The following is a 24877-nucleotide window of genomic DNA, read 5'->3' as shown; positions in this document are numbered from 1 at the left end:
ATGCTGGCCACATGACCCGGAAGCTGTACGCCAGTTCCCTCAGCCAGTAAAGCGAGATGAGCGTTGCAACCCCAGAGTCGGGCATGACTGGACCTAATGGTCAGGGGTCCCTTTACCTTTACCGCCCTTCATCCGAAGAACTCAGGGCATTTAACAAGACAAAAATACAAGTAGAACAAAAAATAAACAATAACCTCCCATCCCACAATCACAATGATCTCAATAGATACCTCCTTGGAACTCCACAATCCACGGCCAACAGTTTGGTCTTCCTGCTCAGTCCGTGTTTGCAGTGGCTTGGACTCTCCTATACTGAATACACTCCTTAAACATGCCTAAATGGGAAGGCAGAAAAATATATACAAGTAGAAGAAATAAACACAAATTTGTCTCGCGCACCCATTAGATACTGTTTCTCAAAGCCATTTAAAAACGTCAACTTTATTTTAGAAAATGAAATATAATGCTAAATCTTTGAATTCCAGTAACTTGTCAAAATACTACACAGCAGACAGTAGGGGGCACAATGGATCGTGCAATGTAGAACAATTCATCTAGCTTGAATATAAGGAATGTAATAAATCTGCAACCAACGTCAACAGTCCTGTTATCACCAAGAAGCTCCCCGAATTAGCTACAGTATATGTAAAATTTTGAATTTGTATATTTCATTACTGACATAATCCATACATTTGTATGTGTGATTTGCATCTTGAATTGCCTGCATGAGAGGCCACCTCTTCATGCTCAAAGAAGATGCATAGGCTTAATGAGAAGCTACCTTCTGGAACCTCATTAGTGGCACTTGAAGCTATGCTGGAATGTAACTGCATCCAAAAATAAAATGCTACAAAGGAGGTGTTCCGAATGGAAACAAAATTAGTTTTAAGGCAATCTCAATGTGCATAAATTTTAATATTCTTTTCATAGTAAAGTGTTTATGCAACTGAGATATCTTCCACCATGCCTTGATGGTTGGTCTTGAGAAGGATCTGGTTTAGCAGGGTCTCTTGGTCGACAGTTATATTTATACCAAAGAATCATTGCAGTCCAAGTAGGGTGGGGGAGGTAAATGACCGCTGGATGGTTAAGTCCAGTCAAAGGCGACTGGGGTACAGCACTCCTCTTGCTTCAAGCTGAGGGAGCCAGCGTTTGTCCACAGACAGCTTTCCGGGTCATGCGGCCAGCAGGACTAAACTGCTTCTGGTGCAATGGGACACCGTGAAGGAAGCCAGAGCACATTGAAACGCTGTTTACCTTCATGCCGCAGCAGTACCTATTTATCTACACATGCTGGTGTGCTTTCGAACTGCTAGGTTGGCAGAAGCTGGGACAGAGCAATGGGAGCTCACCCCATCATGGGGATTCAAACCTCCGACCTTCTGATCGGCAAGCCCAAGAGGCTCTGTAGTTTAGACCACAGCATCACCCACTCCCTTAGATCCAAGTATCAGGTCACAAAGGCCTAAAGGAAAGGTTACAGAAGCTAGGCTTGTTTAGCCTGTAGAAGAGAGGTGATATAATAGCCAATAGAAGCTGATGCTGTTGAACCATTTCTTCATCTTGAGCTTATGTCTGCATCAGGCAATGCCCTTTATCTTTTGATCTATACAGTATAGCTGTTAGAATTCCATTATCTTTCATCTCAGGAAAGAGGCGTTGGCATGAGGTTTTGAAAGTGTCTGATTTACCGGAGAGCCAGAAGAGAGGTCAAGAAAAACAAGCAGATAAATACCTTGAATTAATAATGTGTTGCAGTATGAGGGAGAAAGGTATTTTTCCTCAGCATAAAAATAAAATTAATGCAACACTTTAAAAGCAACAAATATTTATTTCTTTTAAAAAATTGCTAGAGACAGTTTGAATAAAAGCCCATTTTTGCACATTCCCAGTTGTATGCAATAGCCTCAAAGTAGAAAAAATTAGCGACATTTAATAATTTATATGCTTGCTTTAAGACCATTTTCAGTGACAGGGAAACCAAATGTAAAGCAGCTCCTGTGTGGGAAATGGGAAATGGGCCTAGGGGGATTTTGTTAATAGATTTTTGTGTCAGCTCTGAATTTTTACCCATTACCAATAATGGTAATTTTTGTTTTTTAAAAAAAGATAAGCTGGGAAATGGCGCCTTTTGATTATTCCGTCTTCTATAAGACCGTACATCCCTTAATCCTTACCTACCAATATTTGAAGCTGTGTTGACAAAGAAGATTGGTTCTTCCAACATTAGCTGCAGTAACTTCAGTTAAAGTCACTTCAGCAAATTTGCCTGTTGCTGTAGGCTCTCACCAGTATTATGACATAAAAATGCTTATATCTAGCCTGTTAATGGTGAATTTCAGGTACTCAAAGTAATCTGTATTTGTAATAATTACAAGCGGACCTGTAAGTTTGGCCAGCCACTGTATTATGGATAGGGGGCTGAGGTTGATAAACTAGTAGCCTAAAACTTCTAATATTGGAGGGAAGATTTGGACTCTCAGTTCACTTTCTTAGCGTATTTCTTAACACACAAAGCTTGTTATCAGATGAAGATCATAGGTTTGTCCCTGTGCAGTTGTCCTTGTTGTGGTCAAAGGACCCATCTGGATGGTACATGATTGAGTTGCCCTTTGTCCACCCAATTTCTCAGCCATGGAATGACTTTTGCAATATCATTTCATTGCATCTCACAATGGTGCCTGTTGTTGGCACATAAGTCTTGATAGACTTGCTGAGCCAGCAACATCCCAGGCCTGCTCATAGCACTGGCACAACAGGACACATGCCCTGCCTGCAGAAGGTCCCTGGTTCCATCCTGGACTGGATTTGTTTAGTCAGTGAAAGCCTCGTGCAAATATTTCCACTTGGGGAAGTACAGCCTTCTCCTCTCTCTTCTTCCAGGTCCCTCAACATCTTCAATTGGCTTGGTGGAGGGGAACTGGGAGAACCTTCAGAACAGTGTTCAGTGGGGGAGCACAGATGGAACATTCGACCAAGTGCAACTTGGAATTCCACTCTCTCTGCCTAAAGCCCTGAAGGGCCACAGCCAATCAGCATAGCTTATACTGAGCTAGATGGCCCATTTGTCTAACCTGATATAAGGCAGTTTCCTATTGTGCCATTGTACATCATGCAGCAAACATATGGAACATAAGAACAAATCAGTTTCCCAGAAGTGTCATTTTGCTGTTCTCAAAGATGTGAGTATTTGGGCAGGGGAAGGAGAAGGAGAAATAAAAAAGAGAATGGTTTGGGGAAGGACTTCTCCTTTATGCGTCAACTTTTGTCAATTCCCACATCAAACTGCTCAGAAAAAGAGAACTGTGAGAGGGAAAGATTGATATAGGTACAAAACCATTTCTGTGGTTAAGCAGTTTCAGGGGAAATTTAGACCACAGAATCTGTTCTTCTGCACTTTTACTACCTTTTGGAGAGGTGCTCATTTTAGAAGTGGCAATCCGTTGAGGCTTTGAAGTCTCACGTATCTCCATGAAGACCAAAATAAGAATTCTCCCATTTAATAAGAATAATGATGTGTCTGATTTTCATCTTGTCTTTATTTGTTTGTTGTATTTAAAGCCTACCTTTTTCTTCAAGGAGCTCAAGGTGGCGTACTTGGTCTCCCCACTCCTCAATGAACCCCCAAAACAACCCAGCGAGGTTGGGCTGAGAGGCAGCGACTGGCCCAAGTTCACTCAGCAAGCTTCATGGCTAAGTGGGGATTTGAATTCTGATCTCCCAGGTCCTACACACAGAATTGTAAGAAAAGGGCTTCAACCTTCTCAGTAGTGGCGCCCTCCCTGTGGAATTCCCTCCCTTCAGATGTCAAGAAGATAAAGAATTACACAACTTTAAGAAGACATCTGAAGGCAGCCTTGTATAGGGAGGTTTTTAAGACTTGATGTTTTTATTATGTCTTTAGATATGCTGTAGAGTGGTTGGGGAAACCCAGCCAGATGGGCGGGGTATAAATAATAAAATTGTTGTTGTTGTTGTTGTTGTTGTTGTTGTTGTTGTTGTTGTTACCATCTGAAATGCAAGTGTGAACTTATAACACCTGGCTCGGCTTGCACAGTTAATACAAGGCTGCATTCAGTGATGGAGACAGTGCCCAGTGTTTACATTGTTCAGACACAGAGTATTTTATTTTCTCTGTGCAATGGTATTACTTGGGTATATGGCTGTCTGGAGAAACCCTAGTGTGAGCTGGCTATTTTACCTGGGGACACCGACAGCAATTTCTGTCATTGCAATGGAAGCAAAAGCCCAGAAAAAGCTCAATATGGAGGCCAAATGGCCGAAATATTGGGAAATTTTGGAACAAGAGGGAGATAGACTGAAACTGCAGAGTTTTGAGAAACTAAAAAACAAAGTGCGAGATTGGCTTCATTATTATCAGATAATGGAGGCATATAATTTGGACAAGAAAATTGGCTTCCAGGTGGAAAAATCAAAATTAGAAACAGAACTGTTAGAACCCAAAACTAAGATTTTGTCAAAGATGTATAACTTGCTGTTGAAATGGAATACTCAGGATGAAACGGTGAAATCTGCTACGATTAAATGGGCACAAGATGTTGGACATAACATTATGTTTGCTGACTGGGAACAGTTATGGACCACAGGTATGAAGTTTACGGCATGCAATGCCTTAAGAGAGAATATTATGAAGATGATATACAGGTGGTACATGACCCCAGTCAAGCTTGCAAAAATCTATCATTTGCCCGATAATAAATGTTGGAAATGTAAAGAAACTGAAGGTACATTCTTTCACCTTTGGTGGACATGCCCAAGGATTAAGGCTTTCTGGGAAATGATCTATAATGAAATGAAAAAGGTATTTAAATATACCTTCCTGAAGAAACCAGAGGCCTTTCTTCTGGGCATTGTCAGCCAATTGGTGCCAAAGAAGGACAGAACTTTTTTTATGTACGCTACAACAGCAGCAAGAATACTCATTGCAAAGTATTGGAAGACACAAGATCTACCCACTTTGGAAGAATGGCAGACAAAGGTGATGGACTATATGGGATTGGCAGAAATGACTGGCAGAATCCGAGACCAGGGCGAAGAGTCGGTGGAAGAAGATTGGAAGAAATTCAAAGACTATCTACAGAAATATTGTAAAATTAATGAATGTTAGAATGATGTTGGATAGAAATTAAGTGGTTTCCAGCTGTAATGCTTTAAGAGAATATGAAAAAAGGGTTATAAATAGGTAAAAATCTAATGGTAAGGATTTGCTGAACCAACAATTTGAAGTGGAATACAAAAAAGGGAGGTATGAGGAGGTCCGGGAAACAAGCTAAAGGAAAATAAGCAATGGAAAATCTGTGTGTTTTTAACTATTTTTATTTTGTATTTTTGTTATTTTTTCATTTTTATTGTAATACTTTAAAAAATCTTAATAAATATCTTATAAAAAAAGCAATTTCTGTCATTGCTACATGCATCACAAAGTTAATTTGCTCATCCGGCTTAGCTGCTGATCAAATGTCAAAGGATGAACTTGTCCAAGGCATGTGGCTGAATGCACATTCTAGATCAACTGTCCTGCATGTAAGCAGATGCCTCACAAGAAGTTCCCTCTGTATCCAGCACTGTGGCTTGGTTGCCCTTCCTAGACAGCCCCAAAGAGATGTTAATCTCTTCCAAGATTTGACCACACAGATCAGCATCCGTGTGGTCAAAGGGCCACCCGGGAAGGGCCACCACTAAGTGCCCAAGAATCTCCAGGTAGGTGTGAGGAAAACACCAGCCTGAAATCAGCGTAGATGATTGTAAATCTGATGGTCCCGTGGTCTGACTCAGGCTAAGACAACTTCCTATGTTCTTAACAGTTTCACACAGTGATCTTGGCTGAGCTCCGGTTCTTCTTTTCATTCCCTCGGTCTGAAGATTGGGGCTGGCACAGCTTTGTTAATCATCTGTTAGGAGCTGCTTATGTACATTGACTGCACATTGCACAGCATTGACTGTGTACACAGCAAACAAACACCTATAACCATGTGACTATGAGTGGCCAGAATCAGCTGCTAAATCTTCTTTAGAAGCTTAGAAGATTCCTTGAAGGGACAGCAACTCTCTCACAGTGGCATCAAAGAAAAAACACGACTTAAATGAACTCAAGCTTATTTTAATGCCACAATATGAAATCTGAATATGTGTGTGCACTAAATGTTCCACATTTTTACAAACACCTGACTCCACCTTCCTCAGTCTATGACTGCCTCTGTAACTGGGGTAGTATTAGACATCTGTCCTCAGCACACTAGGAAGAAAGGCCTATGCGTTTCTCTGAAATTTGTGTCTTGGCAGCACATTTTCACATGCAACTACAGCTGAGAAACTTCCATGTTTGTGAGAATAAGGTTGAGGTCCTACACACCTAAGACTTATTTTGAGTAAAAATGCACAAGAATGTGCTGCACATGCTCCATGCTCAAAGCTAAATATAACAAGGAAACAGCCATCCATATGTCACATGGGTCATTCAAAACATGATGTATGGGTTTTTCAACATAAAGGTCAAGCATCTTGACCAATTATAATATGCAGATGACATGACATTTACTTGGACATTTTCATGGACTTCTTGAATGAAATAGGTTAAACATTTAATGTGTACTTCAAAGAAAAACATTGCATCACATCTATCTAGAGAGCTAAGCAAAAGACACTAATTATAATACTGTTCTGCATCCCAAGTTTAGTGTTTAAAGTTGTCTTCTATCAAAGATGAATAATTTTTAAAGGGACTAGCAAAGATAACAAAAAGAAGGGAGCATACTGACATTTCAAACAAACTTCACAGCAAATGTATTTGACATCAGCTGCTTTCTTGCCTTGCCAAGATGGATTTGAATTTCTTCTTACATTAATTAGGACATAACACATGGTGGAAAGTAAACCCAAACCAGTCAGCTCAAATGCTCAGATAGAATAAATGAGAGGCACAAAGAGCTTGTGTTGTATCCATGAAGTCAGCTCTTTAGCACTGGGATGAGGAATCTCCTGGGCAGTGGGTCAGATCCTTGCCTCCCCACACCTGGAGGGCCAATTTTGGAAGGGGGACCATCATAGTGATGTCAGGTGATGCTGCGTTTTTAAGTCCCGACTGTCAGGACATTTCAAAGCATACTGTGGGGCTGTTTGAAAGCCCTTTTGCAAACAGTTCCACATGGCTAATTAAACCTTAAAGGGCAGTCTGGGGCTGCTTGCAAAAGGGCTTTCAAATAGCCTGTGCTGCTCTTTGAACCTCTGCTGCTTTGACTGTGTGTGCCAGTTTCCCACAGGGGAGCAGGCATGTGCAGATAAGGCAGTATCAAACCCCTCATTCCACCAATCAGAATCCAACGCAGAATCAACACAAAATGATTCAGCCGATGCCGAATCAAACCCGCCCCCCAAAATCAGCCACCGGCTGATATCACTCCCCATGGGAGTGACATAAGCTGATTGCAAGTGGGGATGGTTTCTGAAAAACGACCACACAGCCGTTTCCCAGCCCTACATTAGTGCAAAGATTAGTGCAAGCAGTGCTTTTTTCTGGGGGCACACATAGCCCTAAACATTTCGTGAATCTAAGTTTGGCCTCATTAAGAGGCAGTATTTCATTATAAGTAGGAAAATGAGAGTGCCCCTAAACATTTTTTTTTAGAAAAACAAAAGCACTGAGCGCAAGCTTATGTCCTTGTGATAGTGGAGCAGCTTCATTGAGAACAACCCCTTCTCTCTATCAGTGAGTGTATTGTTAGGTGATGTAGGTGCCTTTTTCTATTGGGGGGGACCTGATGGGGTGTGACCCTCCACCTTCCTGTGGTCCTGTGTCTTTTTATTCTCTTTTAGACATTGCAGTCTTTTTGTCCTATGTCATGCCCCTCAGCAACCATATTCCAAATGTGTGCATTGGCCCCAAACAGTTGGCAACCCCTGACCATTAGGTCAAGTCGTGGCCGACTCTGGGGTTGCGTATCTCATCTCGCTTTATTGGCTGCAGGAGCCGGCATACAGCTTCCAGGTCATGTGGCCAGCATGACTAAGCTGCTTCTGGCGAACCAGAGCAGCACACGGAAACGCCATTTACCTTCCCGCCGGAGCGGTACCTATTTATCTACTTGCACTTTGATGTGCTTTTGAACTGCTAGGTTGGCAGGAGGAGGGACCGAGCAACAGGAGCTCACCCTGTCGTGGGGATTTGAACCGCCGACCTTCTGACTGGCAAGCCCTAGGCTCTGTGGTTTAATCCACAGTGCCACCCACGTCCCTGATTGTGTCAGTAGAGAGATAGACATGCAGACATTTGAGAAAATGTCTGAGAAAGTGATGATTGCTGCTGGCACTCTTGCATGTGTTTAGCATGTCCTGGACTGTCTTGTGATGTCAGCACAACTTCACTGGCGCAGGAGACTAGCAGCTGATAGGATTATGTTTTGGTTCCGACTGCACTGATGTTAATTGATCAGCTTAAATCTATTTGGGCCTCACTGCCTTGCAATTCACTCTGATGGTGCTTTATTTGCAGCAGTTTCAGAGCTTTCTACCAAACAGACAATAATCATCAGCCTCGCCACCACTACAGAGGCCATGATTTGTTTCAGTCATTTCCTCTATTTTATCTAAGCATTCCAGCATTTTCCCCAGGAAATTCTTTCCTATTCATTTTGAGTGTCTTTCAGGGAAGCCAGCAACATGAAAGTTCTGAAAAATGTTGTCTTATTTTGACATCATAATCAGATGTTTCCCCTTTCTTGCAAGCTACGGGAGAAGCAGTCCTACAGTCCTTGGTGGAAGAAAAAAAAAGAGCTATTAAAGATGTGAGTGAGCACTAAGCTAAAATATGAAATTTTAATTCAGCCGAGGTGTGTGTATGTGATTGCATTTTATTCCTGCCATCTCAAACCTAAAACAGGAGGCTTATTTTTAATTCTGGATAGGGTGGCCAGTTAGGCATTGCCAAATGCATCATCAAAGGACAAGTGAACAAACAAAAAAGATGCACAAAATCTGCATGTGCTAATTTATACGTACAGATGCCCATTTAGGGGCACCTCTAGACTGATGGTGGTTTGTGGCTGTATTTTTCAATGTGTCATTGGCACATTAGGCTGTACCATCCATCTATCATTCCCCTTTATTAGTTGTCCTGGAATGTTCCCCATTGCTACTACATTATTGCTGTCCGCAGAGGCACTCCTGTGCTATAGTGCAATAAAAATGGGACAACCCCTCGCAGTCCCGGAAACACTCCAGAACTTTTGTGGTATGAATACTTACAAGATTTCAGCAGGAAGCTATAAGACATGTGTTGATTGGAAACAAAACTGGATGTCTGCCCTGAAACATTTGCAGGAACAAACAGTATTGAAAGAGGGACCACGTATAACTACTCCAAAGCCATCATGAGCACGAACAATCATGAATGCACAAAATGAAGGACTCTGGAGGGGCCCCTTAGAATTACTATAATGTAAATACAGTCCCAATGTGGGGCTCGAACAGACAACCCTGTGATTAAGAGTCTCATGCTCTACGGACAGAGCTGTCCACAGGGCTGAAATCAAATGAATTTAAAATTTAAAGAAGAAACAATGTGCCCTGTGCTTACAGCACTCTTATGAGTAGACAGAAATTAGATTAGTTCCAGCTCACAAATCTGGAATACAACCTGATGAAGTGAAATCTTAGCTGACTGATATATGAAGGGGGAAATGTGGTATCCGAATAGCAATGAGATGCAAAAATTACAGTTAGTGATACTTAGAACTGCAGTGTATATTAAATAGGCACAACCTTTGCAGCAGCAGATTGGCAATCACTTATTCCGCATTGCACATGTAGTAGTAAGGCAGACAACCATTCACAAGGGAAAACCATAGCAGAAATATCCTGTTATTGGTAAGCTGATTAGCAATGAATGGTTAAGATTCTAACAAGTAGCTCCTGCAATGTTACAAAAGCCAATGAGAGATGTGCTACAGAAAACTAATAGCAGAGCATTGAGTCCTGTTGCAATAGAAATACATGAGTGCATCATGTTCCTGAAAATATTTTGCCTATTCAAGGTCTCAGATTGACAGGTGCAGATAGCCAATCAAGAACAAGATAGATAAATAAATCATGGCAACTGTCTGGGACGTCATGTCTTCTGGATCTTCCTAGTGTTAAAAGATGTATTTTACCATTAGAGTTCTGCGAGGCTGCTATAATGCAATAAAGGACTAGAGTGTATACCTTCTTCACATCATGGAACGTCTGTTGCTAAACTGGCATTTCTTTCATATATATATATATATATATATATGAAGATACATAGTATACAATAATATACATGTAATTGTTGCCTAGTTCCAAACAGAAGGAGGAGGAAGTTTGTACATCAGAAAAATTGCTTCCTATTGCAGCATGAATAACCCAACTGGTAGCAAATTGGCTGTTTGCCACTCAAAATTCAACTGCTGCTGAACCGCGTCCCACTTGTTCTCTGTTCGAGAGCTGATGCTATCTAGCCATAACTCCAGCACAACTGTTTATAGGCTGCCATCTGTTCAGCTCTGGATCAAAAGGGACAGAGCAAGGCAGACGTTTGTCGGGCGGCTTTTATCTTCCATTATCTGGCAGCCAGTAAGTCATTTGGGTTCAAGGGTCCTGAGACACCTTTGCTGCATGCATCCAGCTCCATAGCCAACAAGGCAACTGTGCACTGACAATCACTTTTTCACCTACCCTGAATATGAGGGATGCTGAAACTTTCTCATGCTAAAGGCTATATGCTGCAGTGAGGAAGGAGCTGCACTTGGAAGCAGTCAAGGTGTGGATAAGAGGAATCAGGAAGCTGGCTCGTATTAAGTCAGACTGTTTGGCTGGCAGGGCCAGCCCACCCATGAGGCAAAGTGAAGAGACTGCCTCAGATGCCAGGATCCAGAGGGGCAACAGATCCAGCCACCAAGAAATGTGTTGCCCACTGCTGCCACTGCAGTGGCAACAACAGCTGTGGCACATTCCTTGAAGGTCAGACCTGCCACCTCCTTGGCAGCCCACTCCCAGCATGCCCCTTCTACAGCGGCCACTTGATGACTAGGAGGTGCTGCTGGTCTCCTCCCACCCTTATTCCCAGTGTAGATCTTCACTCACACCTTCTTCCCCAGCCGGTGGAGGCGCCATTTTGTGGTATGCCTCAGGGGCCAAATTCACATGGCCTAGCCCTGATTTCTGGATCTCAGACATGGCTGTTTCACTGCATCCGCTATCAAATTCTATTGCCAGGATTAGAACCTGGAATCTTCCGTGTGCAAAGCTCTGCCACTGACTTGCCACCTTCCCTGCATGGAATGTGTGCCCTAATCCTCTGTCTCCAGGCCGAGTAAACAAAAAAGCATAAAAACTCTGGGAGTTATCCTGATCCAGAAACAGCCAGTAGCAGATAGCTCACCTGACCTCCAGCTGAACGTATTTCTGCTGCTTCCCAAACTAAGCCTTTACTGATGATTTGTTAATTAGTTTATTTGTTTTATGTTGTGTTTGTGATGTTCTACTATGTAAGCCGCTTTGCGACTCATGTGAGTGAAAAGGGGCATAGAAATATAATGAACAAAATTGAATAAAATAAATGATGTATATTGTGCTCTAGGAGGCCTAGTTTGGTCAAAATTGAGCACACACTTCCATAGGTAACGCTAAATACATTCATTCTGGTAAATGAGCCACCATAGCCGCTAAAGGGCCATGAAAATTTGTGTCATGGGATTTTTAGACTCATCTACCCATGTACTAAGGGACGTGGGTGGCACTGTGAGTTAAACCACAGAGTCTAGGACTTGCCGATCAGAAGGTCAGTGGTTCGAATCCCCACGACGGTGTGAGCTCCCGTTGCTTGGTCCCTGCTCCTGCCCACCTAGCAGTTCGAAAGCATGTCAAAATGCAAGTACATAAATAGGTACTGCTCCGGCGGGAAGGTAAACAGTGTTTCCGTGCGCTGCTCTGGTTCGCCAGAAGCAGCTTAGTCATGCTGGCCACATGTCCCGGAGGCTGTACACCGGCTCCCTCGGCCAATAAAGCAAGATGAGCACCGCAACCCCAGAGTCGGTCACGACTGGACCTAATGGTCAGGGGTCCCTTTACCTTTACCTTTACCCATGTGCTATCTGAAACCCAAGGGGCGCATTGGTTGCCAGAGGAGACATAAATTGGCATTATTTTCAGCTCTCATACCGCACTAATAACCCTTAAGCCCTTGGTCCGCTGACCAACAAATGAGGCCAGAACCTGCTTCCCTTCGTCTCTCCAGTCCCCCAGACTACTTGGATTGAGAACCGAGGGCTCTCTTTGGCAGGGCTGGAGGGAAGATATTTCTTGACAAATCTGAAGAGGCACCTTAAAAATAATTCTTACAGGGAAATCTATTGCCTTTCAATAAATATTCAGGAACAAGAATCAGAGCAGGCTGCATTCAAGTTGCTTAAGCTTCAGACATCAACGGTTAGACCCTGGCTTGGGTATGATCGTGCACAACCCTATATGTGTCTACTCAGAAGTAATTCTCACTGTGCTCAGTGGGGCTTACTTCCAGCTAAGTGAGCATAGGGTTGCTTCCCTCCCAGTTACTGCCCGCATTTACTTTACATAGCAACACATCTGCCTAGGAATGTGGATGGAGCCTGGGTGGAGTTATTTTTCAGAACTGAACCCGAGATGTACGTGAGCACTAAGACTGTTGATGTTGGCAGCTGAATACTTGTATGTTTGCAACGCGCAGCTGGAGATCTCTGCTGGTCCATTTCCAGCTACGAGAAGGTGTTTGATCGTGGTCTCAAAGAATAACCGTACAGATAAATTATAAACTGAAAAGAAAAACTCTTCCTTGGGACTGAGTGTTTTCATCCCATCATTGTTACACGCTAGAAGTCTAAGGCGTGAAAAATGTTTGCACCCATTTTTTTTAAGGGAAAGATCCAACAAGCTCCTGAGGCTCTGCACATAAGCACTAAGCTAGTTACCGCAGAGGGTACTATCTCCCTCCGCTGCCTTGTGTAGCAGTATTGGAGAAGCATCTGTGGCAGTACTTCCCACCCTACCCCAGATGGATCTCACTAGCTCTCACTATGATGGCTAGCTGGGTCTGATAAGAGTCCAGCAGTAACTGGAAGTCCACAAGCTGGTCACCCTTGATATACATGTTTGCAGTGGAGAACAATTGCTGCTCTTCAAACCCACACTGAGACCATGCATGCATGCGCACAGCACAGCTGTGTGGAAGCTACGGAGACCTGGCTCTAGTCAGTGAGGGACAGGTTGTGATCTCCTGTGTATGCCACCTTGAATTCCATGAGAAAAAGTGGCATTTAAAACTGGTGTTATTTAATTAATTAACCAGCGGGATTTACCGTATATGCCGCTTAATCATCAATTAATTTGTAATTAATATTTTTCATCCATGGGGCAAAGGCAGGTAGTGTTGGTTGCATATCACACTAGGAGTAACCCATTTGTCTCATATGGGGGATTGAACATGCAGCCTTGGCATCATCAACACCATGCTCTATCCAACTGAACTACCCAGAGGGGACACATTTCCCAAAAGTGTGGATGAAAGAAGAAGACACTGATTTACATTGCATTTGCATTTGTTGATCTATATGGCCATCTGCTATAAACAGCAATGCATCATGGAAAAAGACTGGCCAGGTGATCTGAACAACTGTCCTGCCTGATGTCTCCCTCTATCATTCTGTAAAATAAATCTCCCAGTGTTAAATAATGTGTCTGTGAAAAGTAGTTGAAAAAGAGGGACTGTGCTTCTCTGTCCTTTTCTCTACACTCATTATCCTAGAGATCTCACACAGCCCAGTTCTGTACATGTGGTGTGTTCATGAGGATCTTTCTATAGCAGGGGGTTAGATTTCAGGCCATTTCTATCAGTCCTTTATGGGACTAACTTAGGTCTGTTAATTTCAATGTGTCTACTATGTGTAGAACTTAGCTGGACACAACCCTATGATTCAAGGTGGACCCAGTTCAAGTGTCCACAAAAATGGCACTAGTAAATCATGAGAAAAGGGGATCAAGTGCCTTTTCCCCTCAAAATTTGTTGTTGCCTTTAACAAAGAGGAAACACCGAGAGCCACTGATACTGAGCCACATGGGACTGCGCTGGTCACTCCCAGCTATCAAAGACACAGAGCTTCCTCCACATGCTGAATGAGTTTACAGTGTTCACAAAACATACAATCAAAGCCTTCCCCCATTCATGTTGTTCCCTGAAATGAACTATGCACAGAGCTACAATGGCTAACCTTTGCCTCACAAATGTGGAGAGGCTGAGTGTGTTTCGTCACGTGTGTTCAGATCATTGTTTAGATCAGAACCGTTTTCTTTTCATGGCGGATTTTTCAGAGCCCCAGCCAGGCTTTGTTGCTCTGAAGAGATATAAGCAAGTACTTTAACTTTGACACCATAAATTATCTCTGGACAGAACTTGGAGGGCATGTTCCAGTGAAAAGCCAGGGCTGCATCCTGGGAACATACATAATAACATAAGGAGAGCCTGCTGGATCAGGCCAGTTCATGGGTGGCACCAGAGTGGGGGGCATGTGGCCAGCCAAACAACTATTTTTCTGGTGCCAGAGACCATCTAGTCCAAATTCCTGTTCCCACAGTGGCCAGCAAGATACCTACGAGAAGTTTGCACAACATAAGCACAACAGCACTGTCCAATCCTGAGGTTTCTAGCCACTGCTATTCAGAAACATACTCCCTCCAACATTAGATGATTAACATCAACATCAGTGTTAGTAGCTACTGATAGCTGTATCCTCCAAGAACTTGTCTAATTCTCTTTTAAAGCCAACCATGTCGGTAGCCATCACTGCCTCTTCATACCCTCCAACATAATGTGGCCCAAATTCGGGACACCATCTTCCAGATCTGAAATCCTGAGTGGGTCATGCGACCTGCTGAGATCGCGGACTTGGGAAAAGTGCTTTTTGGGGGGCATAGCACCCAAACATGCGTGTTTGGGGGCCCAGTGCAAGATTGCAGAGGGCAATATCTCAGGCTGAAATCACACGAGAGCAAGGCATCCAAAATGGCTGCCATGTGCTCACAAGGGGAGGGAAATGGGATTTCCTGTTTTTTCTGGGGCAGTTGATAGGTATTCCTCTTTTGCAGGTGAGGCCTGGTGAACAGGCACTTCTCATGCCCATTAAGCTATTTGGCCCCATGCAAGTCAATGGACAGATACAGCCCTCTGGCATCTCTATTTGGTGCACCTTCTGCCTTTGCAGGTTTCAGTAGACAAGCAGAGCTGCCAGAGCCCCACATTAGCTACTTGGCTTTGGATCAATGGGGCCTCGTAGTCACCAGCTTCTTAGTCAGTGTTGAAGGATGGCTTTCTCCTAGGACAGAGATAGTGAATGTAGTGCCCTCCAAACGTTGTGGACTCCAACTCACATCATCCCTGACCATGGGCTATGCTGACTAGAGCTAATAGGAGTAGTATTTCAGAACATCTGAGGGGCACAATGTTAGCTACCCCTGCCATAGGTTAAGACCTGGAAACAGATGATGAAGCTTATGTCCCCTAATCAGGCCTCCACTTCCTGTTTCTTCTGAGGAAACAGTGAGTACTTTCTGAGGAAAGTGAGTACCTCTTTAATGAGGCACTCATTATACCCCCCCCCCCACACCAAGTGTTCCTTGGGATGTTTGGCCAGAGCATTAACTACAAGTAAATCTACTCACAGGGGAAAAGAGCTGAGTATGCTATGGGAAGTACCGTAGGTTGCAGCCAGTGGTCCCAGCTTGGCATTTCACAAAAGGGCTGCCAACTTATTTGGCCGGCCTCTGCTCCTGTGTGTTCCTGTGTTCGCTAATATAGTGCACTATGTACGTTACTTTCTTTAATATCTTCATTTTTGTGAACACTTTCCTCTCATATAACCATTTTTGTAACTACCATTTGGTTGAAGAACTGCATCGCATTATTCAGATAAGTGCGAATTTTGAAGGTTGGCTGTGTTTCGATTCACATATTGTTTGGGAAAGTACGAATTTGATAGATTCCGCTTTTAATGTGTGCTGAATGGAATTTCTCCGACACCCCTAAAGGCAATTAATGCAGAAATAATCCCTGCTCTTGTAAGGAGCAACACAAACATTTAGCAGAGCAAGGAGAGCCAAACTTGAGTTTCCCCTTCTTTCACTCAGGATAAGGTACACAGGGAGATATCCACAAAGCTTGTGTTATTCTCACTCACCCTTTCCCTTCCAAAACTATATCGTTGGCATATATCGAGAGCCAGTGTGGTGTAGTGGTTAAGAGCGGTAGTCTCGTAATCTGGGGAACCGGGTTCGCGTCTCCACTCCTCCACATGCAGCTGCTGGGTGACCTTGGGCCAGTCACACTTCTCTGAAGTCTCTCAGCCCCACTCACCTCACAAAGTGTTTGTTGTGGGGGAGGAAGGGAAAGGAGAATGTTAGCCGCTTTGAGACTCCTTAAAGGGAAGGAAAGGCGGGATATCAAATCCAAACTCCTCCTCCTCCTCCCCTTCTTCTTCTTCTTCTTCTTCTTCTTCTTCTTTGACATTTCCTAAATAGGAATAGAATTGTACAATCCATCACCTTTACCTTATGAAATTGAAGTGCACCATAGTTTTGAGAGGTTCCTTCTCTTCCTCAGGCCTCACACTGGTTCCCCCATTGCGAGGTGTAAGCACTCTTACAGCTATCGTGTGGCTGGGCCTATATAATTCTGTTCTTTGCAACTGCACACTGTCATGGAAGCTTTTTGCAAATCTATTTACTGATTTTGGGTGCTAGGGGTGTCAACCTGCTTCTTGGCTAGAGAGTATATACCCATAGGCTTAATTCCTGGTACCTGTACCAGTCTTCGCCTCAAAGCAGGGTGCCTATTTGCAACTGCATTTACTTGTGAACTTTGGAGAAGGGTTGAAGTTCAGTATTACAGCTTCTGCCTTGTTTGCAGAAGATGCCAGGTTCAATCCCTGCCCCCTCCAGGTAGGGTTGGGAGAGACTCTGCCAGTCAGTGTAGATAGCATTGAAGAAGATGGAACAATGGTCTGACATTAAGGCAGATTCCTATGTTCATAATGTTCTTTGTTGACAAGGTTCTGACTTTTTGTGTGACAAAAACAGGGCCCTTATTGCAACCAAGTAACTATAACAGTTATGGTGTAGGCAGTTGATTTGCTGATTGTCCACCTATGCCCATCCCATATATTTGTAAGTAAATTCATATATTTTAAAAAAATACCTGCCAAAAGAACACATAACCAGGTAAGTGCTGCTCCTGGAACATCTCCCAGTTGGGAAAGTAGCGAGCAGCATGTAACAGCATAACCATGAGAAACATGGACCAGTTGTTTTATCAAGACAGAGACAATTGAAATTTCTGGGAGGGCTTGATGCAAACTACAGCAGTACCTTTGATATATATTTATTTGTTTGTTTTAAATTAACAAAATATATTTGACATGTAACATTTCAGATGAGCTACTGGCTATCAAGAAATATACTGGAATTTGGGTTGGATCCTACTTGTCAGGTGTTGTTTAAAACACACACACACAAATCAATGCACAGATACAAGAATACATACTGTTAATGCTGTTATTTCCTATTCAGCTAAGCAGACGCAATGTGTTATTGTACACTTGGCAAGACTTTATTAAATACACTCCTTGGCATAATAAATACTATATTTTAAATTGCACTTTTCAGATTTGCACCGTCTACAGCAGGGATGAGGGACCGGTGGCTCTCCAGATGTTTGGAACTCCCACCTTATCTGAACTCATCTGACCATCGGACATGAAGGCTGGGGCTGAGGGGACCTGGCTGCAGGTACCCCACCTGTGATCAGCAGCCAAATACAGCAACGCTATGGAAACAGGAAGATGCAAAGAAACTGGAACCAGCAAAAAGGTCTCAAGAAGAGAAGAGAAGAGAAGAGAAGAGAAGAGAAGTGAAGAGGAGAGGCTGCAACAGACTGAGACAAATAACTTAGAAATAACACGTTGAGGAGAGCCGGGGAGCAAGGGACAAAATTATAACCAGAGTAAATTCATAATGAAATTAATTGGGACCTGCTTGATCTTTTATCACATAATGGGAGATCCTAAAAAAAGTTGATATACTTCACATAATCAGAAGTCTGCCTTTGTATTGCATAGCGCTTTACAGTGGACCCAGGTGATCTTTATTTTTTACTAGTCTCCAAATGCATCTGAGCAATCTGAGTCATCTGTTCTAAGGCCAAACCCATTTGTTAATTGATCATCATGTTACTGATACCCTTTGTTGTCCTAGCCACATCCTTTCATCATGAGCTATGATCAATATTTCCTTTGAGTTTTCCACTTGTCTGCTCTATTCTGCTGTACCTTGCAGAATCCTACTTGGCTTCCCAGAATCTCTGTGTTATGTACCGCCTGCTCTTAGGTAAAGCATTCTGAATTTGCTGAGCACTTCAGATGTCTCTCTAAGGCCATATCTACATTACTGACTTCTGTTGGTTTCACACCACCATGGCTTCCCATGAAGAATGCTAAACAGTACGCTAGTTCTGTAGCAGTGCTGCTGTGAGGGAATGAAAGGCCACACACAGGTCTGCAAGCTGAAATGTCCATTGACCATAAAAACTTAAGAAGAATCTAGTCCAGCATCCTGTTTTCACAGTGGCCAACCAGATGCCCAAGGGAATTCCTCAAGCAAGACTTGAGTCCTGGAAGGTACACCTGACAGTTAAAACACCATAAAGTTAGAGCAAAAATATGGAATAGCCAATATCTTTAAGTAAATAAAACAACAACAACAGAAGGTTACAGCACATCCAGGAGAACATTCAAATCATGACGCTTCATATGCAATCTATTCCACTATTCCAGGACTCGTTCATTTCACTGTGCTGCATGCATGGACCAGGTCAGAATCTTGGGGGAAATAATTGGAAAGAAGCTTATAGACTAGATTGCTATATATGACATCATTGTATCTATGACATTATTGTATAAAAATAGGGACAAGTGAATGACGGATGAAAATTGCCTTAAATTATTTATGCTTACTCTCTTTTTCATCATTTGCCAGTCTTGTTAGATTACAGCTCATGGTAATGAAAACTATGAAGGAACTTCTCTTTCCCAACGCTAGGTTTACATGTGTCCTTTTAGATACCCAGAAAAACAGTTTGCTTTTCCATTTTCCTTTCCAGCAGCTCCTTCAAACTCTTGTTTCTATGTTGAAAATACAAGTAGTCAGAGAGAGACTGAGTGAGTCTATTATTCTCAAAGTGGCTAAAGCCCATATGCCTCCCATCATTATTTGCAAAGTCTCTTTCTCCTCGGCTCTGGTTCCCGTTGTTCTCTTTCCTCTCCTCACATTTTGAATCCAGCATTTTCTCTTTCTCTTCACAGTACGACTCTCTGAAGTCTTTCATCTTGAGTCCTGATTGGCTGGAAAGATCATGCTTGCTGTTGCTGTGATACATGGCAGGGCTCTGCGGCTCCACCCCATAGCAGTTGTCTTCATCTTCCTCATGACACGAGCTTCCTTTGGCACTTTCCCCATCAGAGTGAAATGAAAGTCCTTTCCCTTGGCTTTTTTGGGAAAGGTCAAAGGGTTCTTCCTGTTCCAGGCTCCTTGAGGCATCTGTTTGTGATGTTCTTATTCGTTCCCTTCCATGTCCTATAAGAGGGTTTTTTTAATTAAGAAAAAGATGATTGTGTTAGCAAATATATTTGCAGCCCTGCACCCATTTTATAATCAAAATAACTCAGAGCTGTGATTCTAGGATGAATATTTCAGCTTGTGTCCCTTTGTTTCTATCTGTTTATCTTGCAAATAATGGAAGGAGGGAGGTAAGGGGGCTTCCTGCTGATCTGCTTGGCATCCCTAGCACAGAGGAAACAGCATCTGTCCCAGCAGTACTCAGTACCAGCTTAGACTGCTATGGAAAAGGCCCAGTTTCGTGGCATATGAAAGCACAGCAATGGTGTCATGGTTGCATTGGTTGTGGAACACCTTTAATTTTCTGTTCAACAAGCAATTCCCAAATGTTTTCTTTAAATTTGCAATGTGAACATCATACCAATGTGAAGAGGGAAAGTGGGATTTAGGGTTCCTCCCCATTAAAAAAATTAAGTCTTAATATTTTGGATTGTTAAGTCTGAAATCCCATGGGTTGGGCTGAAGCAGCTGTAATGGCTTTAGGGGTTGCTTGTGCGTAAGTTGCCGCTGCTCTGGGCTAGGTTGGCTGGTTTAACCATTTCTCGCTGGACAGCCATCCACTCCGTGGCTGTTCAGTCGCTGGCAGAATCCGTCAGTGGGCGTTTCTTAAACCTTTTCCAACATAAAAGTTGTTTGACGCCCAGTCTCCTCCTACTCTCCCTGCGCGGAAGTCTTCTGCACAGGGAGGGCGTGGGTAGCGGAGGACCTGTGCTCTCCCCACTGGTGTCCAGTGAAGAGTCCCGGAGCCTGCTCTCTGCTTCCCCCATTGGCCCCCCTCTATCCCTGGTGTTGCGCTGATTTTCTTCCCCAACAGGAGACCTGCCTCTCTCCCTGCTTGGCCCCTCTCCAGCATCGCTGTGGAGCCTCGCCTCCTCCTCTAGTTCCGATGGCAGTTCCCTGACAGCAGCCTAATTGTATGATGAGGGGGGGAATCAGTAATGTGATATTTGTAACCTGTTCTGCCATAGTTCTGCATGAGCACACTGGCAGGAGTGCTGAATTGGCTCCACTGCTGTGACTACACAGTCTTTTCCTTGTTGCCATGCTACCCCATCCGGATAAGCAGCAACATATTGGGAGCTTGGCTCCATAGCACCATCCTTGCCACTCCTGAGTCCGATTCCTAAAGTTATTGGACAGCCTTAATCAGAACATCCATTTAGACATCCACCTTGATTACACGGGTAGGCAAATCTACAAAGCAGACTGAGCTCTAACATTTGGGAGCCAATTTAGACCATTCACTTTTATCGGTCAAATCCAGCTACCTCAGCCAAGCATTGCGGTGTGATGTCAATAATACTAGCAGCTTGATTTTATAGCTGCAACAATTCACGGAGCCACAGCATAAATACAGTAGCATTCTTTGCATGGTGAGTGGGTGAAAATCCATGTTGCTTTCCTTCACATAAAATGCAAGATACATTTTAAAAAGTTTATAATACAATATTGGCATCGAGCCTGCTGTGGTCCTGAACCGAAGATATGACAATGCAGAGCCTGACTTGCAATAATTTACTACAATACCAGACAACCCTTTAAGTGTCATCTCAACACCTGAAAAACCAGAGCAGCTTATGTGATGAACTCTGACCCTTAACTGCTTCCGGGTCATGCAGTCTTCTTTTATCTCTGCAACAACAGGACACAATTGGGTCTGTTACACAGACACGCAAACTGCCTTTTAGATGCTACTGTATAAGTAGTTTGGAATTATTAAATCTAATGCAAAAATCAGCCCAGCTTGCTGGTCATTTACCTTGAGACCGAAATCCTCTTTCCATCACTCCGTGTTTGACTTTCATGTGTCTGGTGAGGTTCCCCTTCAAGGTGAATTTGCTGGGACAGTAGAGACATTTGAACGGCTTGCTGTCTGAATGCAAGTGCATGTGCCCCATTAAATTATGCATTCGATTAAATTCCTTTCCGCACAGCTGTCAAAAGACCAATGACAATCAAAGTGATTTATTCTGCAGATACACAGGGATCATTTTATTTTCTTGTGATAGATCCCCTTGCAGCTGAGACAGTTTCTTGAGAGTTCTACAGCTTATCATAGACTGTGCTTACAGGGGAAATCCGAATAGTTTATTCTTCCTAAAAACCACCAGGAGAACAATCCCATCCGTCCCTTAAAGCTGGGTTTATGGATGAATAGGCCCCACATCAATGTAAGGCTATGTACATTTAAAAGACTTTCAAAGCACATTTTCTCCCCTCAAAGAACTCTGGGTGCTGTAGTTTGTTAAGTGTGGGGGGTAGACTACAGTGCCCACAGTTCTCTGAGGGAAGGAATGTATTTCAATTGTGTTTTAAATGTATAGTGTGTACACAGCCCAAGTCTAACACAAGGAACTGAGGTGGGGTGAGGTAGCATATAGATTTGATAAATGAATGAATGAATGAATAAAACTTGATTTAACCAGGCACCCAGTTTGTGGAAGTAATTCTATAACAGGCCAAAATTCAGCTATAGCTGCTGGATAGCTCCAGCCTTAGCTTCTGGAAAGCAGGGCTGACCCTAACATGAGGCAGACGGAGTCAGCTGCCTCAGGTGCCAGATGTTGTGGGGTGGGGAGTGGTGGCAAGATTTTAAAGGATCGAGCCCCTATTCATGTTACCACTGTGAAATTAAGATTTGACCCAGTCATCTTCGGAATATGGAATGGGGCGCCATCTTGTCCTCTGTTTCAGGCAGCAAAATGCCTTGGGACATCCCTGTAGGGGCTAATGGCCTTCCATGCTCACTCACTGAGGATGAGGCTGAAAGTTGCACAGGAGCTACTGGAAGTGCACCTAAGTACGGTAACTAAGACTTTAAAACCGCATCACAAAAAATGCAAAATACGAATATAACAAGCAAGTGTTTTAAAGCAAATGCTACTAATCTAGCTATGGCTACTTGAGGGAAGACCTAGGTTTGCTGCAGTGCAGTGTTTTAAATGGCCTCTGGGACTGTGGGGAATTTCGTAGATTCAATCAGATATACAGGCAGGCTTAATCCTCAGAGCAGAGCTGCCTCTTTCCAGGAGATGGCATATGAAACTGAGATGAATGTGGCCAGAATCAGGACCCCTATTGTCAAGGGAAAGAATGTCTGGAATGCTGCAGGGAAATAAAACAGATGAAGAGGAAGGTTATGTATTTCCTCTTCAGGCATCACGACGCCTCCATTTCTTCATTAATCCTAGATTTGGTCATGCTTCTGTATGTGGTGGTGACCCAGAGAAGCCCCACCCAAAGCCATTCTTTCGCCATCTATCTAGCATTTTTCTAGGAGTCCTTAACACTGTCTTTGCTCTCTCGGGTGTGCAGTTATTTGCCCTTGCTGTGAAGCAAAACTTTTGAATGTCATGGGAAGGAAGGGAGACGAAAAGATTATTGGCATGTTATTGCTTATACATTTATTACCCACTCTTCACCTTAGGTTCCAACATTATGGCAGAAAATCTCTCTGTGGATTGTTGGGCATAGGAAACTGAAATTTTTCATATTCGTTTTAGTTAAATAGTTGTTGTTTTTTGGAGGAGGAAGCTAGTTTTTGTAAGGACTGGCAACAGCTCCCACCATGTCTTGCTGGAGAGAAAATGTGTTTGACAACATGCAGATGGCCTCCTCCTCTTCCTTGTTGGCAGGAGGGGTGGGTGGGGTTAAAAATGCACAGGAGCAATATAAGATTTTTATCAATTCGGTTTGTGTAGGTGATCCATGTGGTGAATGAGAAAAAAAGGGTCACTTCTGCTTAAAGTTACACACACACACACACACACACACACACACACACACACACAGAGTACACATTGATGCTGTAACATATACATACATGTATATCATATGTCTGTAGTCAGATAACTAAAATTACACGAACCAAAATGTAGCATTGGTTACATGGCCAGAATTCATGTTATGAAACAAACAATGAAAATTTAAAAAACGATTATGGAATCTTATGCAGGTGAAGCACGCAGAGATGAAAGGGCATAAAAACTAGGAAAGAGAAAGAGCTATGAAGCCTGATGGGCACCCATCATTTGCAAAAACATTTCATTGCTGTCTTTGATTTTCTTTACTACCACAAGATGTGGATGCACTACTGTGTGTGTAATTCATTGCCAGACACTGGATTGGATGGCTTTAAATTTGTGGAGGACAGGCCTGTCACAAATGAGTAATTATCATAGTTGCCACGTTCTAGTTCTTTTTGTTTTGTTTTGTTTTGTTTAGGATTAGACAGTCAAATATGATGTATGTCCACACTGCGTAACTCAAGACACATTTACGGCTAAGTTATTTGTGTCTGCCACCAGTGCTGATTGGTTATTTACCAGGAACTAAGCTTGAGCAGTACCATGTCGAATACCATTGTGTAGTTAGGAATTAGGGGGTAGAAGTAGCTTTTATACCCCAGGGTGAGAGCCTGCTCTGGTATAAAACTGGGCTCTTCTCAGTTCAGAGATGGGGGTGAAGTATCAGATGGTCCAATGGGTGTAAGGGCATGACTCCATTAGTGGGGAGAGTATCTTGCATGTGTTTGCTTGCTTGCAGTCATTTGTATGTGGGTTGTAATATTCTTGGTGTACAAGTAGCTCATCTAAGGCTGATTGACTGGCAGACATAATGCATGAGGTAGCAAATGACTGAAGTGGTTGCATTGAATGGACAGCAAGTAAGATGGATGGAGTGGTTGTATGAACAATGTGTATTTTGTTGGTTGAAAGTTTACATTATACTGCCTCAGAATGCTTTCTGACTTACATAGAGAAAGTTTGTTTCATTTCCCCCCACCCAGGTAAATAATTTGACATGGGTTTTGTTGCACTTCTTATGCATGTGTGTGTGTGTGTGTATTTTTATCTATTGTAAACCACGTTGAAATCATCAGATAGTAAGCATCTCTAAATGGAAATAATAATAATAATAATAATAATAATAATAATAATAATAATGGCAATGGCTAAAACCCATAAAACACTTGCAGCATAATTCCATGCATAGCTACTGGGGCATGGATCCCACTGAATTCAGTGAAACTATCTCCCAAGGAAGTATATACAATATTACAACCTTAATGTAAGATAGCTACAGACTTGCTCAATGGATTTTTGGAACTTTTAGAAAACTGTAACAAAGTCCATTACATAGCTTACAC

At 42.9% G+C, this 24877-nt stretch overlaps 1 protein-coding gene across 1 annotated transcript in view; it reads right to left on the bottom strand.

Annotated features, from left to right (window-relative positions):
• Positions 1-17422: 17422 nt before the first annotated feature.
• Positions 17423-24877, bottom strand: part of ZNF366 (zinc finger protein 366) — a 33385-nt gene continuing 25930 nt past the window's right edge. The window contains exons 5-6 of the mRNA XM_053408440.1: positions 21488-21662; positions 17423-19686 (exon numbers count right to left, since the gene is read on the bottom strand). Of these exons, the coding sequence (XP_053264415.1) occupies positions 19169-19686; positions 21488-21662 (693 nt within the window). The 3' untranslated portion in view covers positions 17423-19168. The remainder of the gene's footprint in view (positions 19687-21487; positions 21663-24877) is intronic.

This window comes from Podarcis raffonei, chromosome 11 (genome assembly GCF_027172205.1).
Source record: "Podarcis raffonei isolate rPodRaf1 chromosome 11, rPodRaf1.pri, whole genome shotgun sequence".
NCBI classification, from domain to species: domain Eukaryota; kingdom Metazoa; phylum Chordata; class Lepidosauria; order Squamata; family Lacertidae; genus Podarcis; species Podarcis raffonei.
Note: the sequence above shows the minus strand (reverse complement) of the source record. Positions and strands in the feature narration are given on the sequence as shown.